This window comes from Diadema antillarum, unplaced genomic scaffold, assembly GCF_040938485.1.
Source record: "Diadema antillarum isolate AM-2024a unplaced genomic scaffold, OU_Dant_1.0 seq00000798_RagTag, whole genome shotgun sequence".
Taxonomy (NCBI): Eukaryota; Metazoa; Echinodermata; class Echinoidea; order Diadematoida; family Diadematidae; genus Diadema; species Diadema antillarum.
Genome location: NW_027271682.1, coordinates 314,612 through 337,731, shown reverse-complemented (window position 1 = coordinate 337,731; position 23,120 = coordinate 314,612). Strand labels below are relative to the sequence as shown.

Genomic DNA, 23,120 nt, shown 5'->3' with positions numbered 1-23,120 from the left:
CCGTAGCAAAATTAAGTCTACATAATTTCCCGCCCTAAGATTATGTTGTTGTGTTGGTGTTTGTTTTTTTCGTCATTAAAAATATTCTCGTGCTGAATCGTTTGGATTGTCAGTTACTACTTGTAATTTCTTTTGCGTGCAAATTTCTCGTGTTACAGTGCAACATGCCAAAGTGCAGGTTCTAAGAAGGAACCCATTTTGTTTTTGTTTTAACAAAGTAAATGTCTGTTGTTTGATATTGTTTGATATTAGGCTGCCTTTAAATAATTCATGTTGTCGGTATAAATCCTTTGTTTGCATGATTTGAATGCCTATCGGTGCAGTAAACCCTATGACGTTGTACACAATGTCCACAGTCCCTGGCACAAACACAGACATGTTTCTCGTCCTTTTAAAGAGAATTATAATGACACTTTTTTTTTTCGAAGTCAGTATCGGTTTGTTCCTACTTTCTTTTTATTTCGGTAATGGTCGTAGGAAATTGGCCTTTACTTGGTAATCTCAAAATCAAAATGATGATCAAAAGTCGAATCTTGGCACAAAGCAATGCAGCTGACGTCACTTGTGGCCTACAAGTACTTGGGCTGCGTTTATCGTCCTCTCTGTGTAATTTCAGACAAAGGTCACATTTTGCACGTACATGCCCGCGTTTGTTTGTTTGTTTGTTTGTTTGTTTGGTTTTATGTTAATAGGTCCAGTAGCAGCGAACCTACCAAATATCTATATTTTTTTTTGAATTATATTAACCAATTTTGGAGACCCTTCTGTTTAAGTTCCCTAAGCTGTTTGTATTTGTTTTGTTTTGTTTTGTACTAAATACAATGTGTCGATATATTGTTTGTCACTAATGACGTGTACACAATCATATCTGATGTAACGGAACTAAGCAGAAATAAATCAAATCAAATTTTAACAGTGTTTAAGTCGCTAATACAGTATTCATGTTGAAGGTAAGGCTGCATCGAAGTCTTGTTTGGTGTTCAAAAGCAAAGTTAAGCAATTAACAAATAAAAGAAGAAAGAAATGCCGGAAATGAACGACTAACCATGACAGTAATGAAAGGTGCCTCTATGCAGCTACTCGAAACGCCCTCTTTTAACGAGAGACGTGACAGTTATGTGCGCTGTTAAACTAAACAGCTACCTTTACAAGGTATCAGGTTAAATGGATGATATAGTATTGGTAGAGATGAGGATCGAGCTTTTAACTTTTTGCGAATTACTAAGAAACCACCGCTCAAAGTTTATTTGATAAAAATCGGTTTTCAAATGACTGAGATATCCCCCAAATAAAGTAAAACAAAGCGATCCTAATAAAAGATAAGTATCACTTTTTATTACCATCGCTTTGTTTTGGATATCTCAGCAATTTCACAACCAATTTTATCAAATAAACGTTGAATTCCTCTTAGAATCAAATGCTCTTTCATATTTCATTAAAAGATTTTTCATTGTCTCATCAAGAAAACAAAGTTTTACCATGATCCCTTTAATGATACCAGCTGATTTTTTTTTTAGTTACTAATCAGTGTGTGTGTATGTGTGTGTGTGCGTTTTCTGTAAACATGAGGTACATATTGCTGCTTGATATCATTAAAAGACATAATGAGTTCCTGATATGAGAGAAATGTACAATGTAGTCACAATGATTATTATAGCTAAGGCCTAATGTTTTCAGATGATCATAATCATGTTTACGATAGCATTTGTACGCAGAAGTGATGGTTTCTTTTGTGAGGTCAGCATGCAATTAATGATATGGGGCCCAGGGTCATCTTTGAAAGGCTGAACGTACTGCCGAATTTTGTGTGATGATGAGAACTCTGTATATATTATTGTTATTAGCATCGTCAAATAAACGCGATCAATACTTATGTAGATATGATAACCTTTACCTTTGTTTACCTTGTATTCTTGAGATGTGATACCAGCAAGGCTGGTGTTTGTTTGTGTGTGCATCTGTCAGTGTGTGTGAGTGAGTGTATTTCATTTCATTTTTACTTCTTTTTTTCCGGCGTGGTTGTTTGGAAGCCGCAAAGGTTTTGATTATAATTATATACATGTATGTGTATGTAGGCCTACATATATATTGAACATATGTATGTATATATAGGCCTATATATATATATATATATATATATATATATATATATATATGAAGTATATTCATGTATATGCATGCATGTATGAATGTGTATTCATTTGCAGATCGATTTATGGTATCAAACATGATGTATATATTGTACTATGGGGCCTGTACGTAATATCACAAATGCACCATAAACAATAACTCTTCAGGAATATTGACGTCCATCCATTTGCAGCAACATCTAAAATATGAAAATTATCTTTTCAAACTCTGTTGCATTTGAGAAACAGGGCAATATTCATTATTTTCACTTCGTTACCAGCATATCCAGAGTATCTGGTTTTCTTTCTTTATTTCTTTCTTTCTTTCTTTCTTTTCGATTTCTCTTTTCTTTATAGTGTCTACGTAATTTCAGTCTGTCCCTTGTGGATATTTTCTTGGTCATAATATTTTTTTTTCAAAAAGTGATATTTACTTTAGAATATTGCGGTGGTCAAAGTAATACTTACCAAACAACAATGAGACTGAGGTGCGAGTTTTCTTCAATTTGTCTCTTTCTGCAAATGAAATTCGTAAGATTGCAACTGCTGATCTATGTTTTAACAACCTATAATTTTCAACAAATACGTCGGAGCTTCGGTATTTGTTCCAAGTTCATCGTGTCACTGCCAGCAACCAGGGATAGCCTGATGGTGGTGTCGCTGCCCGGAAAGCAGTGGATGAAAGGCTCGAGTCCAGTGGTTCCTTCTTTCCCCAACATGTTTGTTAAAAATTATAAATCAGCAGTTGGGATCTTACAAATTTAATTAGTAGAGGGAGACAAATTGAAGAAAAGTTACACCTCAACCTTCCCCCTCTGCTTGATAATCTATTGTTTTCAACAATGATATTATGAAATATCTTTTAGGAAATTATTCCTTTTTTATATACAGTTGAACTAATTCGAATTTCCACAGTATTCTTTTATGATTATCACTCAGTTACTCCATAATGAATTATGATCTTTCACATGTACCAGTATATGAAAGTTCAAGTACATGTGAAAGATACCATCTTTCATAATGTACCAGTATTAATCCGCAAACGTTTAAATGGACACCATTGTCCTCTCATGTCCTTGTCTTTATAAAAATGTCCTCTTATGACCTCTACCTCTCCTACCTGTATCTGTGTCATCTCCAGCTTGTGCCCTCTCTCTCACACGTTTTGTGAACTTCTTCCTTCTCTCCCACATAACTAGATGTATCATTCTTATATTCATATCTAACATCACAAGCAATTATACACTTACAAACACATAGACACAAACACTTAATTTGTCTGTCATACTCCCCTCATATGAAACACATCAGAGACGCACAGTATCATACATCACATTGACACGTAATGAGTGACAAATGATCATCGGTATGTTTTTTTTTTCAGTATTCTTTTTGTTCATTATATGAAAAGTACTGTATTTAAAAAGAGACACCACACACGGGTGTGATCCTTCCTCAGTTACATAAATCTCTGTCATAATCAATATATGTACAAAACGATACCCCACGTAGTATTTCAATAACGGTTTCTATACATTTCATACATGATAGCGCATATTGTTACAGTCTGCTTGTACGATAATACCAACGATAGTGTGATACCATGTAATAGTCATTCGGCAGTTATAAAGACACTTGAGTATACGTGCAGTTTTCAAACGCTAGTATAAGTGGTGATTAAAGCATTTTACAAGTACGAACTTATTACTAAAAACATCATTTGCGGCGTTATTACATAACAACCCGACTGTAAGGCTGGGAAAACGAATCGCGCTCACGCGTAAGTGGATTCTACGACATGTACAGCAAACAGTGTGCGGGTCTCACAGACATTGAAGCATGCTTCCAAGCGAACAAAAAACACAATCAAGTTTGATATGGAATCTCTACGTCGTCACTACCTGCCTGGCTGAGTATCTTACAGCTTTGCATTATTCATACATGGACATTTGGCGATTGCACTGATGTATGGCCTGGAAACAACCCCGTGTCGACTAATTCACTGGGGGGCATATTTGAAAATGTCAAACATAACATTATTCCGAAGAAGAAAATAAAGTTTTGTTGAGAAAGCCATCGGAGTATCTCACACCAAAAAATCATCTATCTTGCTTGAAACCTCCCGATGTCAACGTGGTGATCATTTCATTAAAGGTGTTCTGCCGTGGAATCGAATATGTATTATCACCTTTTGGGCTGTAACAAGTATTTCAATGCCGGCTTCGATTTAAACGCCAGTATATCACTTGAGATGGCGCATCTTTCAAAGTAATTTGGAAACGTCACCTTTCCTTATCCGACCGTACCAGTAGCAACACATTGTTCGTTTGAAGGGGTCTCGGGTAAAGTTGTTCAGAATAATTATCTTCTACTCTGGGCATGCATCAAGTAACATCTCTTATCGAACTCTATAATGTACTCGGGGTTAAAATTGTTTTCACCATGACTACCAAACGAGGTTTCATAAAAGATGGACTGTGGAATATATATTTTCAACTCTCTAATTATTTCATCAAACTGAATAACACGCTATCTAGACATTAAAAGAAACAAACGAGGTGTTTCCTAGCAACGAGGGACCAAGCGTCTTGGAATGCCAAACGAAGTGCGCTTGTCAGTTAAATGTTTCTTGAGAATTAGAAAAAACAAGCCAGTAGAACAATAAGCTACATCACAAGGTAGAAGGAAACAACAACAACAACAACAACAACAACAACAACAACAACAACAATAACAACGGAAAAGGAGATGTTCAGTATTGAGTTCTACGAACAAGCATAGTTCATTTTGAGCGCATCAGTTATGCCGAAATTAAGAAAACCGCTAATCAGGACATTAAATTCAGTACAATGTATCTATGTTGCTCGACAAAAAAAACAAACACACAAACAAATAAAGAAAAAAAATATGGATAAGCTTTAAATTATCTGCCTTAACTTTGACACACGCAAACTAAAATAGGACAGATCAAAAATCATATTCTTCTCACTCACACATAATGTGGACATTTCAGGCTGCTGCTCATATTAGTAAAGCTGCAGACTGTGGTTAGTGTTCTTGATCAACTGTAGGAAAAAAAGCTTAGAACCGAAACTGGATGTCGTGTATTTACAGGTTTGTCTGGGCAGTGAGGTATTATGTGACGTCTATATTAGACTGATGTTTGGCAACCACAAACATTTGATATTCTATATAATATCTGGCGATATTGGTTAAGAAACAATTGTTATGATAATCAGCTAGAAATTACATCACTAATGATTTATTTTATGGCTACCCTTGCAACATTTATTCAGAAACAATCCTACTCGAAGGACTGCTTTAAGGCTTTCCTCCGCTAAATGTCCAATCTAATCGCTAGCCGCTAGAAAAAATGAAATGAAAAACAAGGTAGATGCAGAAAAACTACTACATCTCTTCTTTTTCAGCCACAGGGAAGATGATAACACGGCATAAAGGTAGACCTTGACAACAGACACAAAAATAGAATAAAAAACAATAAACCAACCCAACTCAACGAAAACCTTTTGTGGAGACCGTGAAGTTTAAGCTCTTTATTGTGCAATCACCACCAAATCGCTTGGTATAAATAGGGTTGACGCAAATACTCCGATCAGGCTTTTCATCGGTAGAATATCAATGGTTCAGCTAAAATTCACCCCCACCAAAGTAGTTGCTCCGATATTTCCGGATGATGATGCAACAAAATCACGCCACAAAATTATTTTCTCCCCTGTCTCCTTATTTTGATTTTTTCTTTCACCTAATATCAATTTCATTTTTCTGACTAGCGATGGAAAATTAGTAGGCGCTATTTTGGTCTGGTATTGCGATTATTTAGCTTTAGTTAAGTTCACTACATCTATACAATAGTTTCACTAATGATAGCATGAATGATTTTCAGTTGGTATTGGAAGAGGTGGTGAGGGAGGGTTAGGCCTACATTTTGCTCTCTATACACAGTGACCTTACGTTTTTCACTAATCTTTATTTTACGTGTTCCCGTGATTTAATTCAATCGCGTCTGTGTTTTCTCATGCGATTAATGGTATCGTCGTCTCATTTCTCAACCCCATATCCTGGATAGTAAAATATTATGTTCGTGACATGGTGTATGAGACATTCAAGTTTCCTCTTTGACCTTTCGAAATCCGTTTCCTACGAGATCCTGGATTCGCCATATATTTGACAGAGGACGCACAAACAAGGCTCCCGTAGACGATGGATTCATTGAGCATGTGAACGTGGAAGGCACAAAATGGTGTCAAAAAAGTAAGATTTCATAATGTACTACACAGCGCAATGAATCTTTTCATCGAATGCAAAATTAAGTACGGTAGACTATAGGTGCTACTTTCGAGGGAGTTTACGTCAAAGCGGCAATTGTTGTTGTCCTACAGCCGTGGACGCAGTCAATGAAACCGAAAGAACAATTTGGCAAGTATGCGCGAAATGGCACGATTAGTCACAGCGATTTGTTTGCAAGAAAACCGTCTGTCACAGCAACCATTTACGTATGGAGACCACAACTCGCAAGTCCAGAAACACCCCGTGACTACGACGTCACATTTGTAGAATTCCTCAGTGGTGTGTGCATGGCGAGACCAGAATATATATATTCTTATTGCTTAAGATATTGTATGAAGAATCACCATCATTCTCTGTCATTAAGGATGTTAATGAAAGGAAAAATATGATAATAATTATTAGAGGTGATAATTATTATTTTTTGGTGCCTTTTCTTTTCTTGATTAGAATAGAATAAAAAAAAAAACTGATTTTTTTCAGCCAATGAGAAAGTCTATCTTTCTAGAGAGTGTGAAAAAACTGATCTTTTACTGTCATCGGAATCCATGAAACAGATTAGGTTCATTGTGTGACGTCACAGTCACGTGGTCATGGTAAATCTTTCAGGGTGTCCACAGAATCTCGTGTTTGCTAACTGCTAGCTTGCACATTTTACAATCTTTCTATCATTTGTCCGCCTTCCTTCATTTTTTTTCTTATTATCATTACTACTTTGTATTTCTTGACAAAAAGTTTCCCATCGATAAAGTTGTTTATTTCTCTTATGCCAAGACTAAACCTGAATTGATGATCTTTTACGATTAGTTTGATAATGATAACTATAATTGTTTTTTATACAATTAAAAATCAATCATAACCTCTTCCCGGCCGCTCATCTTCAATTTATCAATAGCCATGCTTTAATCTATGCCAATTCACACATCACTTAAAACTTAAAAAAGATAAAACATTCCTTCATAATTGTTTATTTCCGTGAATAAAAAAGAAAGAAATAAAGAGGTAACCATGATTGATATCAATTAAAGTGAAAACAAGAGCAGAAGCGCTATAAATGTATTGGTTACGACTAAGCAAGTAAAACTTAGGAAAGTAATATCAACTGCTTTTGGAAATAACGATGATTTGGATAAAAATGATATGAACTATTAGAAAAAGAAATCGTAGTATTATACTACGTGAATAAAAATGATAAAGAAACAACTATGAAGATGATGATGATGATAATAATAATAATAAAAATAAAAATGAACAATAATAACAATAACAATCATCATCAGGATGACGAGGATATTATCATTGTAATCATGATAACATTGATAATGCTAATATCAATATAAATAATATAAATAATGATAATGATGTTAAAGAAGACAACGGAGTGTATTCATAACAATAAAAAACAGGGGAGGGAAAAAAATATGCCAAGGCTCATATGATATTACCATCTTTAAACCCAGGGAAACTAGTATTTATCGTCATAGTCTTAGACGAAGTAGCATATCTATATGTTCTTTCTTTTTCATGAACAGCTCCAATTTACAAAAGTTTTGCCTTCTTTATTTTTCTCTTTCATTGTATTTATGGCCTGAAATAAGCCACAACCTATATGCAGCATGTTATTCAATACTCTGACGAACGCTATGAATAATCTTTTAGATAATGCGAGAGAGGGAAAGGGGAGGGTTTTTCTTTTTACCATCAAATGATGCAATATCCGTCAATATGGGTCTGTTAATCAGGTCCAAATGTGCAACTTGAAATAAACTTAGATTACTTTGCTAAAACTCAGTCGAAGCAAGCATAGAAAACAAGGTAATATACTTATAAACGTCAGGGGCAGGCGAACATAGCAAGACTTGCAAGTTTCCCGCCTGATAATGTCATGCTTGTTTGTTGATAACTCTTCCTATATTTCCATTATAATTATGTTTTATATCAGCGCACTGCGTAACCCTTAACAAAATTCATATCAACCTCATACACTTTTTTGTTACTCTTGAAACTTAAACACACTTACCATAGGAGTGAGAATGAGAATAATTATAACAATAATGATAGAAACTTAACATAATCTATGAGTTTAAAACTATTTTTGCAAAGAATAATACTTTGCTGGAAATGCGTCAGACCGACGCAAATAAATAAACCCTCTGGTACAGTATATTCCCTGAACTCCTCGAGCGAAAGTCATGTTGCTATAGCAACGTATACCAATGAACATGAGAGCTCTAATAAATATAGCTGTAGAGCATACGATAGAAGAGTGCATTTCTTATGTAATTATCGATAACAGTTAGCGGTAAGAACATAAATGTTACAAACAGGCGACCCGTATATTCCAAGAACAAACAGAACAGACACAAATAATGACCACGCAGCGATACATACATTACGGCTATATTTATTTGTAATTATTGTATACATATCCCCATAAACGTAGCAATGAACACGGCTGTCTATCGTTCGTGTTGTAAAAGCAACAGATGCATAGTACCTTGACTGAGGTTATAGTATTGAACGCCATTTGAGTATACGTTAATATATTCATTATGTGAATTTAACTGCAATTATTACAATAGGGTGATAATACCGTTTAAATAGATACAACACCTGCATCTACCCAGGCGTACATCACAGAATCAAGTCTGTCATGTACACTTATATGTTGTTAAGACGGGACTTGTGGGATTAGCGTTGCACCACTAATTGCTAAGTTAACTGTCCTTACATTACCACTGGAAAAAAAAAACCAACAACAACGTAACGGGGAAGTATATCTCACGCAGGTATGATTTCAATGAAGGCTGTGTAAGGACCCTACATTCCTTCTCAGAAGTCGTAATTATTTTGATGAGGAGCGACTAGAGTGCAGCTTTAACTGTAACCATACGCGAACAGTGCACTCACAGTGAAATCACTGCATCTCTCTGGCTACACTGCCATCTACGGCCACGACCCCTCTACACGTCGACAGCTGCCGCGCACTTTGCAGCTTCTCAGCTTTAGTTCGGGCTGTCTGCCCTACCGTGTGGGCAATACATCCACCGCTTGATGTGATGTGAATTGCACCTTGTTGGTATGTCTCAGGAATGTGTGAGGGGCAAGCCAGTTTGAACACACATTCGACCACTTTCTTCTCGTCAGCACTTCCTGGATGTGCGAATCTATCATAGTTATTGTCAAGCTACCCTATTTCTCCACCAGGGAGAATGGCCTACACACAGATTCGCCTCATCCAGCATATAACAGAAATTTCCTGAGCTTTCAGTTGTCTTCTAGCTCCAGAAATAAAGCTGAACTACTGGTATGGAAGCTATATGAAAATGCGCCCAGACCTTCGCGCCTCTGTGAATACACTGTAATGTCACAGTCTGAGATGATCCAGCATACATGACGTGTTGTACTTCTTTATTTGGCATTTTGTGTATCTGATTCGCCTTTGAATGAACATACCCGCTCGAGTTCACGTCCTCCATACACCTCTCGCGGAAAGTGACTGCAGAAATTCGGAAGCGGCGTCGTGCTGTATTTTTTTTTTGTCTTTCAGTTCTGCACGAGTTTCAAGGTCCGCGGTTGCCTTCCTTCGTAATACTGACATCGGGAATGCTAAACGCCCTCACAGTGTCTTCTCTGCGCGGCTCCTCACCGCTGGAGAACTGCATAGGCAGTGAGTGTAGCGGGCGCAGTCGCATGCCCGCGCCGCGCGTCGAGTTCATCGCGGCGTGGTGGTTGTTTGGCAGGTCGCTTTCCATACATTGCATCTGGTTGAAGCGATTGTCCTGCATCGTCGGCTGCATGAGGTTGGGCGATGGGGGCGTCAGATATTGCTGGGAGGACAGGAGTTGCGTTTGCTGCTGCAGGAGTTGAGCGTTCTGCATCAGTGCCGCCATCACTTGGGGGAGCCCGTCCAGAGAACTCTGCAGCTGGTCTAGCCTCCGCTCCAGACGGCTCACCCTTTCCGCGAGCTCGGCTCTTCCAGAATGCATATCTGAAATCATCTCGAACATTATATTTTGCGTCTGAAACAGCAAACAAGAGTAACACATGCAAAATATGAAAATTTAGACATTGTGAAAATTACATGTTCATGGAAAAGAACAATAATATCCTAGAGGATATATAGCTGCAGATGATTATAATATATACTTCGCCAAAATCTCTATCTATTTGTTTTTCGTGAAATAGAATCACTGATGTCGAACGGTACTTATACGATATTGCATAGACCAGAGTACTCTGATACGTACATTCTATTTTGAAAGAGCTTTCTCCTACACACCAAGCAACGGATAAAACACCACATCAAAGAAGCGCAAAATTTATGTCGCAAAGCTGTGTGTGATAGCATCACCATTCCACATAAGCATCTTATCCACTTCGCAGATTCTTCTTTCTCGAGACAGCAAGAGGCCAGGTAGAACACAAATACAGACTGATCGTAAAAATGTGTATTTATCAAGAAAAATTATAAAGGGCTCTAATTATCGGCTGCAAGAATTCCAGCTCAGCAGATGTTACCATCATTACTTGTTTTGAATTGGGTCAACATTGACTTACACGAAATGGGGATCACTGAATAATGACACTGAATATGAATGCTTAATCATTAATGAGTTGAGGGGGAAATCCCATTGAAAAGGAGTGTCGATACATAAAAGAATCACACATTTTGTTTCCACAGGCGGTGTTAGTGAGCCTAAACTAACAAAACAACAAGCTTTCATAACCGCGTATGGAGAATGTTTATTGCATTATGAGGTGGGGCAGTACAAACCGTCCTCATACATTATCTTTGGGCCTTTTTCGCTGATTTTGAAATAGAAGAATCTCCCGAGTGTGTCAGTTACATGCTGCAGTAACAAATCCCGTGCATTTAATCCATCACGCATCAGCCAATGATGTCAACATCAAGGGGGAAAAAACTGTTTGAACTCATACGACTTCTAGGAATAAGCCTGTGGATAGGGGTGCATGTTCACAATTGTGGTGAAATTCATGATAGTCTTTCATTTTTATTGGGCTAGTAGCCCTCGTTAAAAGGACTCGATACCGGGGCTTGTTTTAGCCTTTTTTTTTTCAAGGCTTCGGCTGAACATTTTTTTTTTTCATCTGAGATGTCGCCTCAAGTCAGGGGATATACGCTAATCGTTTATTTGATTACAACTGTTCAGCGCAAAAAGCACTGGAAAAAAAATAAGAAGAAGAAGAAATGCAATACTTTGCACGAAATTGTGTTATAACGTAGTGATTTATTTATATTTCTTCTTAGGCTTGATTTTGAATATCAAAACTTGCTTTGTATTCAAGTACCACTTTTCCAAAGAAAACGTGGATAAAAATTTGGCAGGAGATCAATGACGGATGTAAGAGTCCTGTTGATTTAAGAAAAAAAAAATAAGGAATGAAACAAATAATTTTCGGAGGACGCCTATCATTAAACCCCTCAACACTCTTTAACAGTAGCTGGAATTTGTTAGAATTATGCTGTAAGCTTAGTATTGCTAGATTGTTTCGTTTGAATTGATGTTACCGTCACTGCCAAATATCAAATGAGACAACGTCTATTGGGGTGAATCGCCGACCAAGTAAAACCCGCCAAGGATGGTAAGGGTTAGGGGTGAAAGAAACATATTATCATGTTACTTTGTTTCTTTCTTCTTCTTTTTTTCGGGTATATCGATTTCATTTGGATACTTGAATTCAGAAATGTACAGGCCATAGATGGCGCACCAATAGTTTGAGAGTCAAGTATTTTCTGATACTGTAAAACCTTGTCAACATACTAGAATGATACTTTCAAGAATGTGATACATTATGGTAATTTGATTATGCATATTCATCGATCTACAAGCCTGGGGCACTGACGTCATAAGGAGTGAAAATTGCAGGGGTTCACTAACTGTATTTGCGATTGCAACTATCAGTCACACACAGGAAACAATAACAACTAAAAAGCTGGGCGAACAATGCGGTTACTTTTCACACAATACATCATTCATGCTCACATGCATGCAAAGTGTATGGTAAGCCAACAGGATGAAACTAGCTGCGGTATGTGCTATATTATACGGGACATATCGGTACCCAGCATGGTTTTGTGGGACACGATAATCGACAAATACACAAAATAATAGGCGCACAATATCTTTACATGGAACGCGCTCCGCGCAAGCAGCGCATGCGCATTTAGTTTGATGAGAGAAATATGAAAACAACATCTTATGCCAATAAACAGATGAAGAAAAAACAAAGAAAAGACTACTGACACTCGAAAATAAAGTTGCGAATGGGGCGATCGCCATCTTGTATTGAAGCTCCTCTTTATCATCTGTTATAGCCAGGAATAATAATCGCAACGAATTGAGAAGTGTGGTTGGCAAATTGCAAGGAGACGCATTCCGTTTACTCCGCTAAGTTGTATCTATCTATCTGTTTATTCATTTATATTTTTGCTACGTCACGTTGAGATTGTAGTGTCCTCAGGTGTAGACTTGGGGATGTTTTACTGGCCTTGTTTCAAGGCAAAATGTTGTCTCCTCCTAGGTGTCCACATTCCGAGCAATCCCAACACATCTCAAATGGAACATTAGCCCCAACAAATTGCCACGAGAACGAAATTAACTTGTCTTAATGAAAGCGTACAATTACTCCCGGACAGACGGCAAACGATGGTTCGCCAGAGGCTATGTGCTTTAACACCCACGCCGTTGCTGAAAAAAAAAAGAAAAGAAAAAGAAAATAGCATCGCGCCATGGCAAAGCGCCCGCCTTAAGTCCACGGTCTCTTTCACCAGCCGTTTCATTTAAGGAAATAAAAGTTTCGTGTTCTCGACACATTGTAGAGGTACCTATTATAGACTTTGTCGTAATTACAGGAACTTTCAATATGGTAGTTCCCCCTATATAATCTAAGGGCATCAAACTTGTCCTTGTGGCAAGCCCCGCGATTCGAGAAATTCAAAGGAATGACCCCTAGATATCAATCAAAGGAATGACCCCTAGATATCAATCAAAAGATTCATTGTTGTCGCTCAATGAGAAACACGGGAAGCAGTTTGAAAACACGCATACATGACGCTGACAAAATACCACAGCGAGCATTTCGTGCGTTAGTCTCATCCAGCTTGCAACTCACCCATGTAGACAACATGAAGACCTGCCACTAGATATTTGCAGGTGTGCAATAAAGCGGTTCGCATTCTGATGACATTAGAAAACTTTCAGGTGAACTTCCGGCTTTCCTCGCAAGACACAACTCCGGAGGAATCCGATGGTGCTAGATTTAATTTCCCTTTGTTGAATGCTTCATGGTTTGCAGGCTATTAGTATTGTGCACTATACCTTGTGACTTCATATTTATTTCCTCTCAAACTATAAAGATCGATTTTGAACATTTGAAATAACTGAATTAACGATCTCATTTTGTCAATAGCCACATTTTCACTAATGAGTCATTTACAGACGTAGTTACTCAAAGAAGTAAAAGAAATCTATACAAAATTTCTACTTAAGCAGAGAGAAGAAAAAGGCAATGACGAAGTGCGAGGAAAAGCTTAGCACTGATCAAAAGATGCCATTGGTCTATGTTCGCCGGCAAAGTCGCATCTGCTTCACTAATACAAACTTCTCAACACTAGGATCACCAGATACGGCAGGTTATATAAGTAATATCACAAATATAAATACATAGAGATATACGGAGTTGGTTATATGATACTCATGGACAATGAATCTGAAAATAAACAGACTAGGTAAATAATTCAAATGGGAGGCTGCTAGGTTTCAACATGAAAAGTTAGAAGTAGCATAAAATAAATAAAGGCACTGCAATATAAATGAGCAATAATATATATGAATATATGCTGAAATTAGATCACATCCAAACTAACGCTGAGTTGGTAAGACTTGTAATCACATCAACAGAACGCTGTATTTATATGATTGAGTAGAAGCGCGTTAATGCTCGATAGTCCATGCACTGTGTGACATGCACTCCGTGGACCCGAGTTGAAAAACGGGATCTATTGATTACAATTTGATTATAAGTGTGGATTGTTTGCTAAGATATGTCGGACATACTAGTACGAGTACATCGTTTGATAGAATGTGGTTAAATAGAAGGGCAGATATTGGGAAGTATACAATCTACGAATACAGTATTGGTCTGGACGGACACAGAAAGAAGTTCGAAAATTGACGTTGAACGTCAAAGAATTTTGGCGCCAGAATAGGCAAAGAAAGGTTTGAACGCGGGTTCACGACACGGGGAGGAAGGGCGGTCATGCAAGAACTGTCTGGTTATCGAATCTAAAGTCAGGTAAAGGGTTTGAACGAGACATTACAGGGCGGGAGAGAAAAGAATAAACCAACTGGTAGATGCGAGCGATTAAAAAAAAACAAGAAAAAAGGAAAGTCTTCATGATAATGGAGTAATATGAACAGCCATTGGATGAGGGAGTGAGGGCGTATTACCTACATGTATGAATACAACCGGAGGCTTAGATGCGTACATGGCCATTTCAGCTCGTGAAACGCGCACTAGCAACGGCTGTGGTACATAAACAAAGAAGTGAAGACATTTGTGTAGGGGCGGAACATGAACAGGGAAGAATTCGTTCATATTTTCTTTCTTTAGCCGGTTCTTTCCTGTCAGACCGAATTTGTCGTTGTTACAACTGCCGTTAAACCGATCGTTGGAGTGGGTACCAGTGGATGGAAAAACAGAATTGTATTTTGGTCTGTCAGTGGGGTAAGACCACATTGAGCTATCGACGGGATGCAGCGCCATCTACCGTTCAAAAAAAAGGAAAGAAATTTCCTGACGCCGTCCTCGGCAGGTCATTCGTTCAAAGGCTATCGCAAAACGCGGAACACAGTCAAGAATGTGCTCGTGAATAGACTTCTTTGAAATCAGTATCGAAGTCCCTTCCGTCTTGTTTCCAGAGGGCGCTGTTACAATCTTATGATTAACAATTCTCATTTTTGATGCGGGGGAAAAATTACTTGCGCATTTTGGTTTGATTTTACAACGCCGTTATTTGCTTTCTGCTGACATTTTGTCTGGCATCGTGCGCCCATTCGAGAGCTCGAAGTGGCCATCTACATCATCTTTTATAGTATACGGGACTGGGGCTGAATTATCGACAATGGAGGACAGGAGGTCTAAAAGTGTACACAAGGCAGGCATCGCTCTCTTGCGACAGCAAACTGCCTCGGAAGAGGTTAACTTCTGGGACGGGAAAGGAAGTACTGTCCTGTTAGTGACTTGGTTAATAAATTCCTACTCTATCAAACGGGTTTTCACCGAGCCACAACTACCATGGACTACACAGCATTAAGTATCGGGAAACGAAGGTCACTATTAGTACTTCGCTAGTCTAGTTAGTGCGTGTCACCACGTTTATCAATTAGTTCTACATGACGGATTTCACAGGATTTACAAAGATAGATAGATTTCACGAGAACAAAATGCCTACATCGTTCCTTGACATAAATACACACTAATAAAGGATAAGAGTTATCCTGGTTGTGTTCCTTCTTTAAGATAATTTGTTTCATTATTCACTTTGTCTCTCCAAACTTTTCATGACTTTACACAACTGACTTCAATATACTATGCATCACTCAGACAGTCACACAAACCCTCTCGCCAGTTCAAAGAACTAGAAAAAAAAAATAGAATAAGAAATAGCCCCAAGCAAAGGGTGTCTTGTAGCTTGCACGCTGAACTAAACCCGAAGTTTGAAGGTCTGCCAGGTTGACCATCCAAAGTGCAATCGTATAATACATCAATATGGTAATGTGTGTGTGTGTGTGTTCGCGCGTGTGAGCGTGCGTATGCACGAGTGTAGTTACAAAGTCTGTATACACTTTCACAAAATTATGCATTTATGTACCCCCATGACCAACTTTTCTGTTACCACTACCTTTGTAACACTGCATGAAAGTCGTGACAAGATTTAATAATCAAAAACACAATGCAGGGTGGATTCGACCGATATGTTGCTTGATTTTTTTTTTTTTTTATAATACACTTGCCTGAAAGGTCGCACAAAGCGACCAACGGACACCAAAGTTTTCAAACTTAACAGGGATGGCTGACTCAAGTGGTGTATGATGTAACACGATCCGTCCATCAAACAAAAGGATGATCCAAGGGTGGTAACATACATACTTTTGTATATAGGCACCAATCAAAACTACAATTCTGAGGAGCGCAAAATCGATACCCATCTTGAATCAAAAAGGTATCCGCCAGCTCCCGATACCCCACTTATGGTTACATTTTTTCGTTTTATCTTATATGATTAGTTTCGTGATCTCAGACAGAGAAAATGATGATGTATATTGAAAAAATTGTAACGCTAATAATAATGACACTATTAATGATAGTAATAATAATAATAATAATAATAATAATAATAATAACAATAATAGTAATGACAACACTAATGATAGTAATAATGATGATTATGATAATAATAATAATAATAATAATAATAATAATAACAATAACGATAATAGTAATGTTAATAGCTATGATAAAAAAAAATACAGACAAGATAAAGCGGAGACAAATTTTATCATACACTTCAGGAGTGAGTATCATTGAAGAGTTAAGTGTACATTTCCTCAGGAACAGCTATTCGAAAGGTTTCTGTGGCTGCTTTTACCCGGTGCCTGAATCTATATACAAAACAGCGGCTACTTAGGCAGAGCATATCGTGTGCAAGTGAGTGTAACCGCGGATGATAAGTTATTCATAATGCCACATTTTAGGTGCGTTGAGAGCAGCGAGTGAGCGGTGTTAGAGGAATATTAGAAAAAAAAAGCCGAGCCTGGCGGAGGAGGGTATGGCTAGATCCTAACGAGAAAGCTGGTAGCTATATTAGGGTCACTGTACGAATGAATAATGTTGAGGGAGCACCACGTTCACATTATCAGCGTTGACTGCTTCACATTTCTTCCCGCTAAATGTCAGGACTTAAGGAGAAGAGATATCGCAGGATGCGGGTATTGCTCAGGCTACTTTATCTCCAATGCAATGCGAATGTGGTTCACTGCTTTTTTTTCTTCCGTGGGAGAAAAATAATGGTAAATGTTTTAGATTGGTCGTTGGTTAAGATAATGAAATAAGTTGATTTTCGCTGCAAAGCTCTCTTGCCATCAATGTGAGAGAGAAATGAAGGGGGAAAATATCTCTCTCAGTTTGATTGACATGGACTCTTCATGAATGACAAGGAATCCTAACTGTTTTTTTTTTCTGTCTTTTTTTAGATATGGAATTTGTAGAGTCTTAGGGACGTCAAATGAAAGATATCAATATCTATAAACGGATGCAGAGCCACGTAGGCTTATGCTGCAACCACACGAAAGTGGAAGGTGCTATCTGCTATATTATGCAGCTCTCCCTAGCAGTGTGGAAGCATCCCTCGATGTATTCTGCAGGCCCCGAGCTATGCGGCTCGCGAAAGGTCACATCGCCAAGAAATTACCGTGCAACACCTAGCTTTTGATTCCGCCGAGAATCGGCGGCTCGGCCCGACCGCGGGCAGGCTCCCCTCGCTCGCATAAAATGACATCGGAATGGTTCGGGCGCGGGTTGGTGGCAATGGGGGGGGGGGGGGGGGGGGGGGGGGGGGTGTTCGTCAGGCCGAATACACAACGTATTATGATAATGAGAGCAGTACCACAACGAGACTGGTGGTTCAATGATGTGACAACGTGTATAAAGGCTTTCAGTACGCTATGCCTGATTGGAAGGATATAACACTGAGAGAGAACCTGTTACATGAACTGCGTGATATTCTAAACATTAACACGTACGGGCCGAGTTAAACTATTCACTATTCAGTTGAGGATACACTGTATGATCCTCTTTTCTTCTCTCTGTTAACCTGTTGAACATGAATCGATGGATATGATGCATTAATCATTAATGGATATGACACACCCTGATTAAGTGGCACCTGACTACTAAAGCTCGATGTGAAATGGCATCACTGTTATAAGATTGGTTTCTCCATTTTCATTTTTTATTTTCTCACATCCAGATCAGTCCAGTTTAAAGGGCAGCCATGTTCAATCATTACTCATAGTGTATACAATTCTTGACTGTAGATTGAAAATAAATCAAGACTAGACTACGAAGCTTTCTGTCGACGACCCAAGATATCATGCCTGTGAAATTTCCAACAGTGGAAGAGAGAGTTATGCAAAATGTCATCAACAACGGGACTACCGGGTAAATACCATTCAGAGATTTTAGAGCTAATATTAAACCTAACACAAAGAATGAATTCTTTTAGTTAAAAAAAAGGGGGGGGGCAAACATTTGGGGTAGAGTCAAACACATATAATGGAGACCAAACTTTATATTGGGCAAATACCAACGGCGTATATCCTTGCAAAATCTTGGTTACGATAATACTTTTAACGCGCGTGAACGGACTTATAAAAGATGCTGCAGAATAATTGTTATTTCCCTTACTCTCTGACACAGTTCTTCAATTCGGCCATTTTTTGGAAAAACACAATGAATTTGGTTAAGCACTCAAGGTTGCTTGCCCAAATAAGGATTTAACCTGCTTTAACTGTGACCGAGGAGATGTCATTCACGGATGTTAACTGGCTGACTGCACGGCTTTATTCACGTAGATACGCGTGACTGGTCGACTAAAGGTGGTCATACGTGTGAGACGAACGCGGGTAGTCTCGGCGCCATGTTCCCCTTGTGGTGCTTTGAATACTATCTAGCCGACTACACACATCTCCCTATATCATATTTACTCTTAGCAGAATTTTAAGGATCGGTTGACCGAGAAAAAGAAATAAATGTCACTTCGCCCAGCCGACCACATCGGATTATGGCCTCGGCAACTTGTACTCAACCAAAAAAAAACAAAAGCAAAAAGAATACAACTCACTCATTTTAGACAGTATAGCTTTGTACAAAAGACAGTGATGTCTCACAGAATAAACGAAAAATTCCAAGAAAAATTTCCCTTTGTAATGCTTTAAGTAAAAACATATCAAACACAATATTTATTTAAAGGTGAAGAAGTAATACCTGGTGACCGCTATGTAATTCAAAGTATAATTTGATGCTTGAAAGACATCACTAGTAATATCCATCTTTATGGAAATATGTGAATGTCTTAAAATGGATATAATGATAGTTTCAAGATGAACATGAAAATGTGTATAAGTAAAATGTGAAATGAACACAAGAATAAAAAATGAACTCAAAAGGATTGTCCATTATTTTCATAAAAGTTTTGACGTGGTCATCTCATCAATTTATGTGCAGAGTGTAATACATACAATGTCAGTATTGAACCAACTACTGTTTACGACAATAGATAAATAATGATAAATAAAAAAAAACCGATAACCACAGCTCATTTTTTTTTTGCATGCTGAAGTCATTTTAAATACAAATATCTTTTCACATGAAGAACATTTGAGATAAAGAAACAAAAATTTAGAATGAGTTGATTTGCAATGAAAATGGTATCAAAGAATGATTATGCTGTAAAATGATCTTCATAATAAAATGGATGGCTAAGACACTGATGGATGCTTGTAACTCAACATTCAGTGATAATAAAGAGGAATTATCATGTACCGAACATGCTCATAGAAGAGTATTATAATACACGAAATTCGACTGGTATGATCACTGATTTCAAAAACTGAGGAAAAAGAAAGAAGAAAAAAGAAGAAGTAAAAGACTAAATGGGACATAATTATAATAACAGCTGTTGTATAAACACGAATTATAAAAGCTTACGAACCAAAAACACTGCGCAAACAATATGAACGCACGGGCTAGGTGTCTTCAAAGAGTTTTTGCGTCATGCACGATTTTGATTTACGCTGTAGGGCTCGTTTCATAACGACGTCTGCAAATGTTGTTGACAATTGCAGTAATGGCAGTTACTGCAGGAACAACACAAAATAATGCTATAGGATAACCAGTCGTTTTCTGGCTACAACCTTAACAACCACAGATTATTATTGCAATTTACAATGATTGCAAACCTCTTTATGAAACAAGTCCCTGAAGTAGCGCTGAAATGATGCAGAAAGACATCGCAATGGGTCGCTTGACACGCGCTTCTGGGGGCTAGCTTTTAGTTGGACATCGCACGTTCATCCAAACGAAGATCTTGACAGGTTTGTGACACACTACACGTGTAATGTAAAGGCAGAAGAGATCAGCCAGGGTGCATACACATTTAGTGTGCAATCAACGGCCTTCGTGCATACCAATGCTACATATTTTCTTTCTCAGCGACTACGGACTCCATTTGAATTTGATGAACACACGCAATGGATGGAGGACAAAAAAATGAAGACGAGTGACCACATGGACAGATACAGACTCATGTTGAGCACGCGGTAACGCGCCATACCGAGACAAAATGGAAGATGGATTACGACTACAGCCCACAATACGTATTGACCACGCACATTGTTTCCTCCAACGTCTAGATTCATTCTCACCAAAAAAAAAAAAGAAAAAAAAAAGAAAAAAAATGTATTCAGCCAGTCTACACCAATGCTTGCGCTCTAGACATTCCAGACAAAATCACAGTTTCACACACATTTTCTCAAAACCCTGTCCATTATAGATTATACATTTTTTTTTACTTAGTTTAGTTGAAAATTTTCTGGTACGTAATGTGAATTTACAGATAGAATCTCATCTTTTAAATAGTAACAAGGGGACGTAAAGGGAGTATTCAACATAATTACGAACACGCCAACGAGAAATACAAAGAAAGTATTGTAAGAGAAGATATTTAGACTGCAATGAAGACAAAGAGGCGGATTTGTACGATACCGGAAACTGCGTGTATAAACCGTATACGCATTTCAAGTAAATAAGATATTTGAATACGCATATTGTATGCAAAGAAAATATTCGGTCACATTGTATAGATAACCGGATAATTTAAACAAGGACGGTATAAACGGCTGTAAAACAGGCACATCAAATGACACGAAGCTAAAGCGAGGATTTCTTACCTTTGCCATATCTACTACTGTACTAGCCTCGTCAGCTAGCTTTCGTTGATCCATCTTCGTTTTTCGTAATCTGTAAAACACAATGTCGTGGAGAATTAGGGTTCAGGTAAACCTTTGAACAATCATTAGAGTTAGGTTTCCATCGAAGGTGCCCGCCAGCAAGCCTAAGGGTCTCATGTCATATAGAATGCCAGGAGACGATTCTTGCTGGAATATTTCTTTTTTTTTTTGTATAGCAACAGCCAATCAGGAAGCAGGGTCTTCTTGTTGCCATGACAACAGGCTTTTGACACTGTAAACTATTCTATTCTAATTAGAAAATTAAAAATGTATGGTTTCGTTGAAAATGCTGTAAGATGGTTTGAAAATTATCTGTCGAACCGGACACAATATACATGTGTGAATGGTTTTGTTTCAGATAAGGAAGGTATAAACTGTGGCGTACCACAGGGATCCCTGATTGGACCTGTCCTCTTTTCTTTATGTGTGAATGAATTGCCTTCTGTTGTCAAGCATAGTGAATTGTCGCTTTACGCAGATGACACTTGTTTATTTTGTTCTGCAAAGAAACCTGATGAAATTGTTAAACAGTTAAATGAGGATCTTGTTTTGGTATCGCACTGGCTATCGAATAACAAATTATTTGTGAATAAGAGGAAATGTGAACTTATATTTCTTGGTACACCATCACGTTTAAAGAAAATTGAATCAAATGCCAGGAATATGAATGTGTTTATTGATGATTATATGATTCAGAGAAAGAATATATGTAAATATCTGGGAGTAGTAATAGATGAGAATTTGCAATGGAATGCTCAAGTCAATTTAATATCTTCATAAGAAAGTCGCAAAATATATATATCCTCTAAAGAGAGTAATGTGATTGATTTCCGTGCCTCGCTGTTATTCTATAAATCTATAATAAAGTCACATTTTGATTACTGTAATGTAGTCTGGGGGAATACAGGAAAACGTAACTGTGATAAATTGCAGGTTCTTCAAAAGTGTTCTCTAAGAATTGTTTTGCAGGTTTACTCTATGTTTTCTTCGAATAATTTGTATAACACTTTACATCTTGATTGTTTAAACGTTCGCAGGTCTAAACAATTAGCTCACTCTCTCTTTAGAGCTGTGAGGCAGATTGGTCCCCCGTGCATCAGTGAACTCTTTATTCCTCGTGACGCTAGTTACAATACACGTTCTGGATATTCTCAGCTGAAGCTTCTTAGACCCAAAACCAATTATTGTAAGCGTAGGTTCGCATATTATAGAGGCACTAAATTGTGGCACAAGATTGAAAGAGCGGTAACTCCGTCCATGTCATTGGAGGCATTCAAGCGTTATGTAAATACACTGACTGAAGATGTTTTATTGCTTCATAACTATGTTTGACTCATTGTATCTGTGTTTTATGACTGCTCCGTTGTTAATCTGAAATGTGTTTTTATCATTTTATTTTATATGGTTCTATTTTATTTACATCAATATAGTATTTCGTTTTTGGAAGTATGTTTTAAGTTGTGTACTCTCTGCGTGACTTTTACTTGAATTGTTGTCTGATGTACTTTTAAATCCATATTTTTTTAATGATGTGCAGTATATTATATGTTTTAACCTATCTTAGGGATTGTAATGGTACCAACTGTTTTTT

The 23,120-nt window shown here is 37.7% G+C and overlaps 1 protein-coding gene across 3 annotated transcripts in view; it reads right to left on the bottom strand.

Moving 5' to 3' along the window:
- Positions 1-9,602: 9,602 nt before the first annotated feature.
- LOC139739347 (uncharacterized) overlaps positions 9,603-23,120 on the bottom strand; it is a 206,430-nt gene continuing 192,912 nt past the window's right edge. For all 3 annotated transcript variants that reach the window (XM_071649962.1, XM_071649964.1, XM_071649963.1), the window contains exons 9-10: positions 21,470-21,539; positions 9,603-10,456 (exon numbers count right to left, since the gene is read on the bottom strand). In XM_071649962.1, the coding sequence (XP_071506063.1) occupies positions 9,998-10,456; positions 21,470-21,539 (529 nt within the window). In that variant the 3' untranslated portion in view covers positions 9,603-9,997. The remainder of the gene's footprint in view (positions 10,457-21,469; positions 21,540-23,120) is intronic.